Source organism: Manis pentadactyla, chromosome 3 (assembly GCF_030020395.1).
Source record: "Manis pentadactyla isolate mManPen7 chromosome 3, mManPen7.hap1, whole genome shotgun sequence".
Lineage (NCBI taxonomy): Eukaryota > Metazoa > Chordata > Mammalia > Pholidota > Manidae > Manis > Manis pentadactyla.
In genome coordinates, this window is record NC_080021.1 from 168,724,915 (window position 1) to 168,740,723 (window position 15,809).

The 15,809-nt window shown below is 44.7% G+C and overlaps 1 protein-coding gene across 4 annotated transcripts in view; it reads right to left on the bottom strand.

The window, feature by feature from the left end:
* The window catches only part of TTC39B (tetratricopeptide repeat domain 39B), a 265,348-nt gene extending 249,751 nt beyond the window's left edge, over positions 1-15,597 (bottom strand). For 2 of the 4 annotated variants that reach the window (XM_057498701.1, XM_057498700.1), the window contains exon 1: positions 15,344-15,597. Coding sequence is in view for 3 of the 4 variants with exons in the window: in XM_057498700.1 (XP_057354683.1) it covers positions 15,344-15,385 (42 nt within the window). In the remaining variant the exon portion in view is untranslated. The remainder of the gene's footprint in view (positions 1-15,343) is intronic. The other 2 variants (XM_036926663.2, XM_036926664.2) reach the window with 2 other exon arrangements.
* Between the last annotated feature and the right edge of the window lie 212 nt (positions 15,598-15,809).

Sequence of the window (15,809 nt, forward strand, 5' to 3'; positions counted from 1 at the left end):
AAAAAGTAAAACCTTCCCTCCTAAAGCTAGATCTTAAAATTAATATCAGCAAATGAATATTTAATATCAAATTTGTGCAATATGGCTAGTTGTAGTATTCGATATAATCTTACTATGATTCTTTCCTGCTCTGTAAAATTCTAGCCATCTGAATATACTTAGAAAAAGCAAAATCTGTACATAGTTGCTATTGAAATTAATGGCTGCACCCAACCATTTCTAGTATGGCAGGCTCCAGGGGAAGGGGCAGGGTAGCACACAGACACTGTAAGGTGGGCATGAGAACCCCCATTTGACTGATGAGGAGAGTGAAGCTCCCAGAGAGATTGACTTGCCCAAGGTCACAATGCCAGCAAGTGGCAGAACCCAACCCATGCCTGCTAACCTGCAAGCCTACCCATGTTCTTCCCTCTCTCTCACATGCCTTTCTAGGAACAGACACAACAAATCTGAAATTCAAGGATACTTGAAAAGAGGCAGATTTCATTTGACCTTCCTGTCATATTGAGACTTTAACCATGGTGGCAATCCCTTTTATTCAACTGTAATGGCTTAGAAATGCAATTGCTTGTTATAGCAGGAAGCTACATTTGTTCAATACATAACATATGTCTTGGGGATAAACTAGGAAATCAGGAAAAAACCTCCATTTACATACACTACACATCTTCTGTTTTCTTGCAAACGGGACGAATTATTCATCTGGATGGCAGTAATGCATGCAACCTCTTCTGATGCTCACCCAATATAAGAGCCAAGTCAAGTACTGACCCTAATGCTCCCTGCAATCCGTCTCACTATTTGATGCCTAACACTTTTGCTTAACTCCATCATACATAATAGCTACTCATTTTTAATTCTACCTGGGAAATTCTATTCTATCCTGGTGATTTTTACTTTTTCAATTATTTTAAGTATTGAAAGTATATTAAGGTGAGAGCAAATGAGTACAAGGAATCTTTATGGGGAGATGGAAATGTTCTTAAATTGGACTGTGGTAAGGGTGGGCAAAATGGGAGAAGGGGGTCAAAAGGAACAAACATCCAGCTAAACAATAAATAAGCTCTGGGGATGTAATGAACGTATAGCATGGTGGCTACAGTTAATAGTACTGTATTACATATTTGAAAGTTGTTAAGAGAGTAAATCTTAAAGAATTCTTATCACACGAAAAAAAATGTATGGTGACAGATGTTAACTAGACTCATAATGATCATTTTGCAATATATAAAAATATTGAATCATGTCATATACCTAAAACTAATAATGTCATATATGTCAATTATACCTCAATTTTTTTAAAAAATTGGGTTGCGGTGATTGCTGCAGAATTCTGTAAATGTACTAACAATCACTGAATTATATATGTAAAAGGACTAAATCTTATGGCATCTAAATTACACCTCAATAAAGCTGTCTTTATTTTTCAAGTGTATTGAGATAATGCTAATAGATTATGGAGGCAAATTCTCCTTCCTAGTTGACAGAATAAAAATATCGCATTGTTAGGAACCAATAAAGGGAGCTCACTTGCTGCTTTCTGAGGGGTGGGGGTGGGGGCAAGAACCACCTTTCCTTCTGGAACAGGGTGCCTACATCCCTTCCTCACTGAGGGTATAGTATGTATGCTAAAAGAGCAATGTATGCTAAGAAGTTATTGAGCACCTGGAGGGAAGGGAAGGAGGAAGCATCTAGAAAGACTGGAGGAGGATAGTACCCACAGGAGGTCTTAAAGCAATGCAGAGGAACTGGCCAGGTGAGAGAACAGCATAAAAAAGCTGGGGAGTAACATTTGTGGAGTAAAACAACAAAGCAAAACTGAAGTAACAAAACAGCAGCAGACTCACAGAACCCAAGAATGGACGAGCGGTTACCAAAGGGAAAGGTGTTGGGGAGGGTCGGGGGGAGGGAGAAGAGGAATAAGGGGCATTATGATTAGCACAGCAGTATAGCACAGAGAAGACAAGTAGTGACTCTATAGCATCTTACTACGCTGATGGACAGTGACTGATGATGGACATGTGAAACCTTCATAAGATTGTATATCAATGACACTTTAATAAAAAAAAAAAGTTGGGAAGTGAGAAAGGACTTCCCTTTTGGGATCAGGGGCATGGAATGGGAACTGCAAACACTTCAGCATGGCTGACACAGAAGGGCATGTTAGGACACAAGCTTCTGGGAGCTACCCCAGACCTACTGGAGAAGAATGGCTCATGGTTGTTCCTAGGAATGTGCACCTTAACAAGTCACCCATTCTCCTAGTCTGGTCATCTGTGCACACTACAGTGTGAGAACCACTGAGCTGTAGCTGTAAGTAAGGCCTTATATGCCATTCTAAGGTGTCTGTATAATACCTCAAAGGCAATGAGATGCTGTGCACAGATTTTAAGCAGCAAGGTAAGAACTGACTTAACTTTTTGAAGTAGCAGTCTGGCATGCTGCCTTGCTTTGGGGTAGAGCAAGAACCCTATAGCTTCCTCCAGTGCCCTGGAGTACATGCACACTGTCACCTCCCTTATCTTTTAACCTTTTATAGTAAGTAATGAACACAAACACCTTTTACAGTCACGGTCTCCTATGAACATCTAGATGCTACATGAAAAACCTGTAAGAATGTTATGGCATTCACCAGTGTTACAGAGGGGGCCATCGTGCACAATAAAATGTTTGGAGAAACCAAAAGCTACCATATATACCATTTATGTAGCACTGAGCAAACACCACCTTCAAAACATGACTGACACTGCTATTTGCCATGCTGACAAATACTGACACTTAAGCACTGTTGTGCTGTGAGCCCACATTCACCACTCTCCTTTGTACTAAGTGGATTCCCCTCTCTCCTCAGGGAAGGAAAGTTGTGAGGACCATCAGCTTGCAGAATTGAACCAGCTAGAGTCCTGGGATTAGCCTAGGAGGAAATTGCATCTATCCTAAAGAAATCCTACTGCTAAAGAGGAGCTGTGCTGGACCCTGGATGGGCCAACCTTTATATAACACCAATTGCTAAGGCTGGGAAGACAGTATCAAGCATTTCCATCATGAAGCCTTAAAAATAATAGTGCTAAGAGCCAATGTTTACACCTCACAGGCTGAACACTTTACAGAGATTTAATCTTCACAATAACCTTCTGAAGGAGGTTCTGCTGTCTCTATTTTACAGATAAAATGAAGCTTCAAGAAATTAACTTATCCAAGGTTGTACATGGAACATCAGGGATGCAAACCCATGTCCATCTGACTCCAGAACTTATACCATACCACTTTACAGGATGTGTCAGATTTGTATTTTCTTCTTAGCTCTTGACACCTATGAGTATTAAGGAAATAACCAAATTTAAGTCGTAAGGCTTACAATACATTATAAACAAACTTACATAAAGCCCTTGAAATAACCTAGTACAGAGGTCAGCGAACTTTTTCCATAAAGGACCAATTAATATTTAGGCCATGTGGGCCATACAGTCTGAGTCCCAACTCCTCAGCTCTGCTGTTGGAGTATTAAAGCAGCCACAACAACATCTAAACTAATGGGCATGGCTGTGTTCCAATAAAACTTTATTTGCAAAAACAGGTGTAGAGCAGTGGCAGGCTACATTTGTCCTTCTGGCAAAGTTTGCTACCCTAGGATCCAGTGGAAATGGCACTGCCTGTAGAGTTAGGGCACTGGGTTTCTATCCCTGATCCTGTGCTTTAGTGAGCTGAGTGACCTTGGGCCACTTACTTCCTGTCTACTTCTAGGATGTGTGCTTCTGCAGAATTTTCTTCCTAGATGACTGCAAAACTAAGGTAAAGCTGTATTTGAACACACTAAAACATATGCGCAGATTCTTTATCAAATCCATAAATAATGAAGAGTAGCAACAAAATCATAGGTAAAAGCATAAGAGAAAAGAGAACTTAGCACATTCAGAGTATTTTCAACCTTTGAACAAAAAAGGATTTGAACCAGCAGGTCCATTTAAACACAAATTTTTTTCAGTAAATGTATCAGAAAAATTTGGAGGGATTTGGGACAATTTGAAAAATAACATTCTCTTTTCTCTAGCTTATGTTATTATGAGAATACAGTATGTAATACATACAACATACAAAATATGTGTTAACCAACTGTTTATGTTATTATTAAGATCATCAGTCAACAACAGGCTATTAGTTGTTAAGCTTGGGGGAGTCAAAAGTTTCACGCCTATTTTCAACTGCACAGGTGAGCAGGAGATGGTGCCCCGACCCCTGTTCTGTTCAAGAGTTAATTGTACTTCTCTGTGCCAGGTGCTTGTAAAGCAGACTCTTATTTCATCCTCCTCACAAACCTTATGAGATAGTTTTCATTATTCCTGTTTTATAAAGAGTGTCAAACAAGTTGAATAACATGCCAAGATCACACAGCAAACGGGAAGTCAGGACCTGCGCTGCAGCTGGCCACCCCTCAGAGGCTCCCAGCTGCTTTGCTCTTGGCCAGAAAGCACGCCGTTGACTGCGTGCAGATGACGACCCATGAGTGCTCTGGGAGACGTTTTGGAGTCAGGCCTACCCCATCCCTTCAGAACTCACCCACCCACTCTGTCATCAGTCTTGCCCGCCTCCTCTCAAAAAGATCATACCCCATTTGGTCTGAAAAATGGTGTGAGAATCTGAGGTTTGTTTCCATTACATTGAGTGGAAGGACTGTGACTCATGAGTTGAAAGAAGACCAGGATCTCTACACTGCTGGGACAAAGTGGACGGAGGAGGCAGGCAAGGAGGCAGGGAGGGCTGAGGAGACCCTCTGAGAAACTCTGACCGAGCAGTGGGTCAAGGTTGTTCTGTATCTCAGAACTCAGCTGAGGGTAAGATCTGTGCAGGGACACAGAAGCCTATGGAATTACTCAAATGCGTCTGACCTGTCTGTCTCCTTAACCACTGCACTGCAGTTTACAGTCATCTCTTTAAAATTCTGGAAACGGGGTTAGAAAAGGAGAAAGCGAAACAAAGAAATGGGATCGTCATTGCTTCCTTTATCAAATAAATAAATAAATAAAATAAAGGAAACACATTCCCCAAATATGGGAATGTACACATGTCTCCGCACTGTCCAAAAAGAAAACAGAAACAAACAAACCCAAACCCCCTGGCTGAGCACTCAAGGTCTCCCCAAACTGCTGCCCACACCCAGCACTGCTCTTCTGCCTGGACCGCACTGAGCCGCACACTGCGGCCTCCGCCGCGCTTCTCGGCACCTGAGCGTGTTTCCTCTGCTGCTGCCTCGGCCTCAAGGGATGTGTGTGTTTCCTGCTCGTTGGCTGCCTGCTGGAATTCCACCCCTCCGTGTCCAGATCGAATGTCACCTTCTAGATCGCAGCTGTCAAAGCTGAGAACTTCAGAAACTGGTCATCAGTGTCAATGCCTTCATGTCACCCAGGAGAAAACCAAGGCCCAAACAAGTTAAGGGACTTGCTCTAAGTCACACAGCTGTGCAGTAAAGACGTCTGGGCTAGAAACCAAGTCAGCTCACTTGCGGGTTGGGGCCAGTGCTCACCTGATGTCCCAAGCGACGGCATCGCAGCAACGCCCTCCCAGGAGCACCTGGTTTTCCTTACACCCTCTCCAGACTCTCCCCTACACTCCAGGTTAGAGTTGTTTGCTGGTGTCCACATTCCTGACTGTCTGCTCCAGAGAGGTCGAAACCACTGTGCTACCTCATCCTTAGCCACCCTCACATAGTGCAGGCCTTCAGTGGGCTACAGTGGTCACTCCGCAAACAAAACCAAACACCCAAAACCCACCTGCCTGCCTGCCCTGGTCCTGTCTCCCCTCCAGTCGGGCTCCCTGCTCGGCCAGAGAGCCACCTCCAGTGCTGCCCTGTCCACACCCCTCCTCAGCTTTCCCCCTTAAATGCACACCATGATACCACATTTGGCATGAAAGACTTAGAAAGGCCTTTCCTCCCCTCCCCACCACATTCCCTGCACCAGAGCACCACAGGCTCTCGCTCACCTGTGTACATACGCCTGCTATTCCATCTCCCCTGGACACACTTCAAGTTTCCCTCCTCCCCATCTCTCTTCTCCATGGCAAACTCCTAGTCATCCTATGAGACCCAGAATTTCTGAGAGACGGCCTCCCCCAGGGCTGAGGTGCCCTGGTCTGTGCTCCCAAAGCACCCTGGCGCCCCTCCTATATGGTTCTCAGCAGACAGTACTGCATCTCTGTGTCTACACACCTGCCCCAACTCCACTAGGCCATAACTTAGGGTAGAAGCTGTTTGCCTCTCCAGTACCTAGCACAATACTCAACACATTGAATTAGACTGAATCACTCTTCTTGCTAGTTACAATCAGACCTAACAAATATACACAATACATTATTTCACCAAAATATTTTAAAATATGTAGGCCCCATGTATATGCAACATACTATCAGCAATACCAACGGGATATGTCCACAGATCTCAGCAGAAAAGCACTAACTACATGCCCACAATCTTTAAATAAAGAACATAAGATGTGTAGTGACATTATGAACTGCCAGGCACTCAACACTTAAGTAATACTTTTGGAGAGATTTAGGGACTCAACCCTGCAAAGGGCCAACTGGCCAGACTGGCCCTGGGGTACAACTGATTTCCACTAAATACATAGCGGGATTGGAGGGCAGTCCTGACAGCCAGGCACCAACAGAAGGCTTGACAAAGGGGAGCATTTCCACAAGGCCTCACAAGCACCCAGGGGAGACCCTGAGTACCCATCTTCTAGGAAGTAAGCAGTGACTTCAGGAGACCCACCTGTGATGGCCCAGAGAGCACCCAAGACTGGGGGCTGGGGAGGTGCCATCGACGGCTAGGTGGAAACCATGAGCCTCACGGCATTCAGAGTATCAGATCCACACTGTGGATACTTAGTGACAGCACCATGGCCTAAGAAGGCAAACAGCTAACCCCGGGAATTGCTGATTCCTGCCTAGAGAAGCATCCTGCACTATGGACCTAAAAGGAAGGAAGGGGTATTAGCCCAGAGGGTAGGGAGCAGAAAGTGAGGGCAAGTTTCACTGAGAAAGTAGCACAGATGGGATCTTAAGAGATTCAAGACTGACCATTTCAGGAATATTGCCTGTTTGTTAGCCTGAGCTGGAGTTGAGGCTGAGGAAAAGCTGATGCTATATTTCCTCCCACTAACCTGCAGAACCAATTTACAAACACATTGTCTTATCCACGCCCAAATTCAAACACTCATAAACAAATGGCCCATGTCCCTCAGTGAGGAAGATGTCTGAGCCACAGAAGAGTATATCCTGCATTAGGTCCTTCCCTGGCCTCTATACCACCAGATGGAGTGGGGCTGAACCCTCTTCCTTCTCTTGGGGAAAAGCACCACTGTCCAGCTGCCCAGGGAACCCAGGACTAAACAGCTCCTCGCCACTTTCTGCCCCATACTTCTGACCATCAGCCTGGGGAACAGGACCCCAAGCCAATTCCTCTTTCATGTTCTCCTTCAAATCTGGCCTCATCCCTCCAAATCTGGCCTCTTCTCCACTTCAGTCCTCACCACCTCCCAGGTTAACTATTCCAACAGCCTCTTGTCCTTCCTGCTGCCACCTCCACCATCTGGCTGCATCAACTTCACCACATTTATCTTCCTAAAGCAATAACTTTATCACACTTGCCTAGATAAAAACTCTTCCATATGTAAGAATTTGTTCTACATGTAAAAACTTGTTTGTTATGCCTCAGAAGATTGGAGACTGACAAAAATTAGGCTTGGGGTGGATTAATGATTGTGCATTGAGCATTGACTCTCCTATACAGAATTTTATTGTCATTAACAACCATTTGATCAATAAATATGAGAGATGCCCTCACAAAAAAAAAAAAAAAAAAAAAAAAAAGGACAGACTTCCAATGGTAAAATAAATAAGTAACCAGGATGTAATGTATAGCATAAGGAATATAGTCAAGATATTGTAACAGCTTGGTAGGGTGATAGCTGGAACCTAGAATTATGTATATAAATGTTCTACCACTGTGTTGTACACTTGAAACTCATGTAATGTAATACTGTGTGTCAACTACCCTTCAATAAAAAATAATTATTTAAAAAAAAAAAAAAAAAAACTCTTCCAGATTCCCATTTTTTAAGGATACAACCCAAATTCTTTACTATGAGATTCCAGACACTGCAATACATGATCCAAGCTGGTCTTTGCAGTCTCAGCCCTCACCCAGACTCCTTCCTGCAAGCAGAGTGCTCCATTGAACCTAACGTAGTTCTCATTCATATCCATCTCAACTTGCACCCAGCCTGGGCCTTACCTTACTTGTTCCACTTAGCACAAGCCTGCTCACTCTTCAAGGCCCACTTAAAATACCGTCTCTTCTTCAGAGTCTTTGCCAGTCCCACAACTAGAGAGACCAACCATCCCTGCTTGCATGTGTTGTCCTAGGGTAGATACTGAAAGCACAGTTTATTCTCATAGTACTCTGCTATGGACAGTAAGTTATATGGCCCTCCTACCTCAAAGCTACCCTGATCCAAAGACAGAACTAGTTACTTGTGTAACTGTGTTTTGCTAGAGCATGTGTTCCTCAAGGACAGTAACACTAGATAATCTTAGTGTGTACTTCCAGCCATCTAAAAACTATTAAGTAGCCTCTGAGAGGTACTCACTGAACACCAGTGGAATGAAAGAATAAACCTGATTCTAAGAAAACTGTGCTATCAACTTTATCTAACTTCACCTAAAATTCCAATGGAGAAATTTTCTAAATCAGAATTAGATCTAAAAAATCCTGGACCAAAAAAACAGGCCATGAAAGCATCTGTCACATAAGCCATTTCTTTCCCTAACCCACCGTCTCAACTTTTCTTCATTACTGCGCCCTCGGAGCTTTTTTAGACATTTTTGCCTAACCACACCCCTCTCATGAAATGTTAATAGTACAGAGATCATACATGCATTTTAAATAAAAAGGGGCATTATAGTTTATTTTTATTCAATAATGGGTTCAGAGTGACTAAATTAAAATTTTAAGTTAAAAATTTTAAAGCTATTAACATTTAGCTTTATAACTGTATTTGCTAAGTAACTTTCAATGTAATTTTCATGTAAACTGTAATATATCAAGTACAATATGTAATTACCAATTTCTAAGTAATAATAGCAATGTAATGAAAATTTTAAGACATTCAAAACTATTATTTTTTCCAGCAAAGGTAAGACAACTGAAAATTTATCTTCTTAAAAGTTACTTTTGGGGAACTTAACTTTTGTTTCATATGAGAAAATAATTTTTAACTTAACTAGCCCCCAGAAATTCATTCAGGTATTACCTATAGTTTCTCTTTTCAGTACTTGACAATTATGGGTAAATTGAACAGTTTTAAAAGGATTAAGTAATAAAATATGAACTTTGTAACTTCAGGGAAAAGAAATCCTGGGGCGAAATACCTCTAAAACCAAAATCAGTCAAAGGAAGAAATAAAGTTTAAAACCTGTTTATAGCCTACAAAGAGCCATTTCTCTTTCCTTCTCCAGCAGAAGCAAACCAGACCTCCCCCTAACTCTCAGGTTCAGATAAACCCTTGGTTGCCCAGATAATTACCCATTGATATGGAGATGAACTGAACCTCTACCCACCCCTGAGGAACGCCTATTGATATGCAGATGCACTAAAGCCTGGCGAGATATTCTGGAAATATTACAATTTTACCCACAGAAATATCACCTCACAATCTACTCATTCCCCTTCTTCCACAATGGTCCTGGGTGAGAAAACTGGAGTATTGTGACCAGACTAATGACACACAATAGAAACAATGAAATCATGATAATCCTCAAGCTGGAGGATTCAGCTAGGTTCAAAGTCTTATGCCGATTAAGTCTGCAGCTCTCCCATTCCACAGGCAGGCAGTAGCTGAAGAGGTAGAGGGTTCAGAGCAATCATCATGCAGCAGCTGCAGCCAGGAGGCACATCCAGGCCATAAGGACTGTAGGAAAAAAATAACCTCCTGGATGTTTTGGGTACACTACCATGACCTTTGGGGGCCACTCTGCTGTTACTCCAGGAATACACAGGCGGCCAGCTTCCAGGCCCTTTTCCCAAGGTGCCAGAAGGGCCAGCCATTGCTGGTCCATGTGTCGAAACGTCCTGGGCCATGTTCATTTAACAGTGTCTCCAAAGTTTAATGCAGTAGCGGCTGAGAGCAGGATGTTGCTCTGCTGGCCATACCCTGGTTTCAATAACTCTTCTTTGGTTTGCACATACAGTTGTATAGGAGAAGCAGCAAGGTGTGTTAGCATACCCACAGGGCTCAATGTGGCTTCTTATTCAAATGCCATAGCACTGTCCATAGGCAAACTGACCAGCCCCATAGACTATTGGTGTCTGACTTCAAGCCAGATTTCAACAAACCATTGTACCTCTCTATCATGCCTGCCCCAGGCGGGTTATATGGTACATGAAATTTCCACTTCATTCCTAATTGCTGCACCCATCCTTGCAATGCATGTCCAGTAAAGTGAGTACCTTGATCACTCTCAATTACCTGCAGCCGGCCATAGGCTGCAAAGAGATGCTCTAGGCCCTGCTTGGTGGTTTGCTGATCTGCACGACATGCAGGAAAAACAACCAATAGTCCAATAGCCGTGTCCACACAAGTCATGGCATACCGATATCCTTCTGATATGGGCAGAGGCCCAGTATAGTCTATCTGCCACCTGAGGAGGGCTATCAGCCCCTTTACTATTGTCCCATGTTGCTGTGGAACTCAGTGTAAGTCTCCCTTAAAGCACACGAGGCACTCCTCTCCACAGGCTCAGGGCCTCTCCTTGGCCTCCCCAGCCCGCAGTTCTCCAGCTGGCAGCAGGATCAGCAGCAGCAGCCTTCGGCTCAGGCCACAGGCCAGGGTCATCACGGCTAGCAGCAGTGGTGGCGTTTCCATGACCACATAAGTACAGACACACATTCCTTGGTGCGAGCTCTACTTCTCCCCATCATCTCTAGAGGCAGCCCTCCCAAAGGTCACACCCATAATGACAGATTTCAGGTTCAGAGGTCCTGCAGACTACCGCCAGATGTAACTCTGGGGAAAGGAAATCCCGGGGCAAAATACCTCTAAAACCAAAATCAGTCAAAGTGAGAAATAAAGTTTAAAACCTCTTTATAGCTTACAAACTGTGGTCTGGAGCCATTTCTCTTTCCTTCTCCAGCAGAAGCAAACCAGACCTCCCCCTAACTCTCAGGTTCAGATAAATCCTTGGTTGCCCAGATAATTACCCATTGATATGGCGATGAACTTCTCTCCACCCTTGAGGAACGCCTGTCGATATATGAATATGTACTGAAGCCAGGTGAGATATTCTGGAAATATCACAATTTTACCCACAAACTTTTTATTTAATTCTCAAATCCCAAGTCACACACAAAAGCACTAAGCGCCAAGCATCACAACATCCACAAGGCAGCCAAAGGCAGCCCACCATACAAAGAGGTTACTGAGAGACAGGATTTTAAGATCAAGGACTGATGCTTCAGGGAACCCTCTCCAGAAACTTTTTAGTAAATATGACAATCAGTACTTGTCTGCTTCTTGGTTTAAAGTCTTTTACTCTCATCAAACTCTGAAGGCAAACCACACCCTTTTGACCACCTCTTTTGCTCCCATGCAGCTGAATGACTCAGTAAAAATGATTCCCCATTTATAGTGCTTCCTCCTTGAATCAAATTGGTCATGACAACACCATCTTTCTAGTGAGTGATTGGTTCAGGGACCCAAGCTGCAGCCAATCAGAGCAAGGCATTCTCTTGGTGACTGTGGTGTTGCCTTAAAGCTGTGGCTTAAGCTGCTTCAATTAGACTAAGGGAAATGTCTCAATCTTTAGCAAAAAGAGGCTCTGGATATAAACAAGTAAGCACATCTTGAAAGTATGAGTAGAACCATTCTGAGGACAAAGTCAACTCAAAGAAGACAGCAAAAACTAGAGTTATCTAGAATTCAAGCAGAGCCCCAGTGACTGTACCCTGGAGCTCACTTCCTTCTGCTATTCCTGTCATGGAAAATAAAAAATACCTTCAAGGCGTCTTCAAATAAAAAAAAGATCAAGCACTGATGGACAGAAAGTCCTCCCATCAGCCATCTATTTGCCATGGGTTTGTAGTATTGACCTTGCACCTATTCTGTGTATGTGTATCTTCTATGAATGTTAGTTGGGTAATAATCATGAAAACCCAACGAGAGAAACTTAAATGTCCAGGAATAAAATTTTGTAGATCAAACTTTGAAGGACCAAAAACCATTGTAATATGTAAGATGTTTCTGTCTTCCTCCAGAAGCAATTTTTGCTGTCTTTGAGGTTGCAAGCCCTAACCTCTGTGTTCCCACATTTATCCTCCTAGCACATGAACATCAATAACAAAAAATCACCAGTTTACCTAAAAAAATACCTCATCCCACAGCTACCATGAGAGCTCTTCTACTTCCATCATCACCTTCAGTACTTTGAAACACATTATTAGCCCTTCTGCCAAAAGCCCTCCCTACCCACCCTAAAGAAAGGACACAGACTTTTAGTTTTGGAAGAACACTTAGGGCTCATTCAGCCCCTCCTTCCTCAGATGAGCCCTAAGACTAGCTTGTTGAGGCAATTAATCAAGGCCACAAGTTACACACAGAGATCTTGCCAGTCTGGTTCCCTGTTGTATCTCCAGGCTAGCACTCACATGGCACATATGATAGTCTCATGTTCACACACATAATGAATGAGTGGCTATTAAGCAATTAATGACAGAGAGCCGTTCCCCTAATTCCTAGCCTACTACTTTTCAAAATATACCACTTTGTCCCCTTTAACTTCCCTAGAAACCAAACAATGGCTACAAAGACTATCAAATTTATAAAGTGTTTGAAAAGCTTCCCGGCTAAAATAAGCTATTTTAGTTTCATATACCCAGTAAAGTTGAAGAGCATGTGTGGTCTGGCTCACTTGTGGTGGAGCACTTCAGCTCACTGAAAGTTAGGGACTTGCTGCAAACAGGCCAATGTACTGCTCCGTCTACAACACACTGCTTCTTACTTGCTTCTCCTGTCTTGAGCTCTTTTCTGGAGTTCTTGGACACATGTCCTATCTCTTTACCCAGACAGAGAACCCTAGAGAGCCAAAACTGTGACTTCTCTTTCTAAAGCAACTACTAAGTTTGAGCACAGAGCAAGTGTTCAATAAATGTTTGCGAAATGTATACAAATGGAAATGCTGTACTCTGAGGGACAAAGTGAATTTGGCATGAACAAAAAATTCTCTTTGTACTTTGCTCCTCTCCTAGAACCAGTATAGCACCTAACATGTAATAGGAGCCTAACAGTCATTGAATTTTAAAAAAATGAACAATATGGAAAAACTGAGAAATTACTAAGCAATTTCCTTTCTACAGTCATTCATTCATTCAACAAATACGTATTTACTGGCAGCATGCCAAGCTCTCTGCTGCTCTGAAACTTAACTTCGCCCACAGAGCTTGAGCCTTCCTCTCTAGCTAATGCATCTCAATACTTGTTCATCCTGTAGGCAGTGGATATAGCTAAGGTGGCCATAGGTCTCAATATGTCCAAAACAGTCCCAGTTTAAATTTCTTGTCCAAGTATTAATTATTAATAGCATCCCCTTTCTCTCTCAACAATGTCCTAGTCTAGACAGTTACACAGTCCTAACAAATCTTTTTCAACAAGCAGACCAGAGACTCAAAAATTTCAATCTACATTTACCAGCTACTCCCAATCTTTTTTCCTCATTTATAACATAGGCTTAACACTGAGTAAACCAATGGTTACACATAGGAAGCAATAGAGGACAAGGATGGGACATCAGACTGAAACCACACTGTGGAGAACCTTGCATGCCAAGTACATTGATTCCTAATATACAACAGGGAGCTGTAAAAACTTTTGAGGAAGTGAATGAATGTATGGTCAAAGCACAGTGAAGTGTTACTATCTTGATTACAGGAAAGAACTAAGACAAGAGGAAGGAAAGACAGCTGGCTCCAGGTCATAACAAAAAGACTGCCTAAAGCTATAAATAAAGGTTGTCATAGATGAAAATAGCAACGTTGTGCTATTTTGTCATTGCTTTTATATGTAGTTTAAAAGTTTCAACAATAAATAGATGCACCTGAGCAAGTTCTAGTTCATTGGTCTAGGGTCTTGGGACCCTCACTGCAAGGGACAGGTTGCAAGGAAGGTTCTGGACAGCCAGCTTACCCGCTTTTTCTGCCAGTGGTTTCAAGGGGCTGTAGTTCAGATTTGTTTTGTTTTTATTTTAAGGCCTATTCGTTGTCAGGAGTTTCCCCACATTGAGAAAATGGTCAGGAATCTTAACCCGCCTCCTCAAGATCTTCCACTATTGCAACATTTGAAACTAAGCCTCTCAGGCAGAGACTAGCAAATTTAAAGTCAGGTAAAATGGCAGCTGCAGCAGTTGTGGCAGCTGCTGCTGCGGGCGGCGGCCTCATATCCTAGCGCAGGGGAGAGCGTCTCTCCGGAGCTGCCAAGTGCTGAAAGGAGCAGTCAATAAAGCAACAAGTCCGGCACACCGCCTGAGGGTGCTCAGACCCCGGCGCGCCAGCCACAGGGGGAAGTGGCTAATTTTTCACACTCTGGAGACCTCAAGAGGCCGAGTTGCTTCTCCAAGCGTCTTTCCTCCTTTAACGACAGACACTGGGGACCAGCATGGGAAAGGCCTGGGCCCCGCGGACTGAGAGGAAAGCAACAATTCCTGGGCGGCTGCTCCGGTCCCCTAGCCTTCCAGCCCCTAGGCAGCTCCTGCCCTGCCCGCCTGCGCAGACACCCCTAGGGTTCCTTCTTCCACGGACTGTCCCCTTCATCTCAACGATTGTAAGTTTTTCGGTTCTGGCGCATGGAAACTTTTCATAAAAGCTGAGATTCATAGGGCAAGAGACGATTCCACAGTTCCACAAACCTCAGAGGGTCAGTGTCGGGACATCAGGGCCAGACCTCCTAAACCCAGGCGTCCCTGAACAGGCTCAGAACAGTTCAGTGCTGAGAGTCCTGCGCTCTCACGCCCATCCACCCGCCGATAGGACGTGGCGTCCTCCATCCCCACGACCCCATGGTGCCAGAGCCCCGAGCCTCTGCAGCGCGTCCGCTCGCAGCGCCGCGGAGCCTCTCCTCGCTCCCGCGGGGCCAGAGCACCCAGAGCCGTGGCCCCCACCCGCAGATCCTGCCCCTCCTCCAGGCAGGACTTTGCCTGTCCCAGACTGAGGACCAAGGGGCGGGACCCTGGTCATCCCCGGAGGGCTCTCCCATCCCTCTAGGCTTCAGGAGCAGTACCCGCACTCCCCACCTACCAGTACCTCGTCCGCTTCCAGCTCTGCTCCGTTGCCTACGAGCGCCATGTTCCTTCCCCGGCTTCCGCCTCCCAAAAAACTAAGCAAGGAGCTCAGAACTGACTCCGTTTCCCCGCTCCGGGCACAGCCCAGCGCCAGAGAGGGAGGAAGGGGGCGGCCCCACCTTCCCGCCGGGTCCGGGGCGGAGCCAGCGCCCAACTCAGTGAGCGCTTTCCCCGCCCCCGGCGCCCGCAGACTTGCGGGGCACCCATTTCCCTGGCGGCCGCCGGGCGGCCCGTCTCACTCTAAGCTCCGCCCCCGTCGACCTGGTCCCGCCCTCCCACGCGGCAGCCAACCAGATTACCGCAACGGGTCTCCGCCCACAGCTGGCAGCGGCCTTGTACTTATGGGGGCGGGGTCACCCTGCGGGCGGGGTCGTCTCGTGGGCGGGGTCACCCGTCAGACCTTGACCTCTCGGGGGAGGTACCTGAGA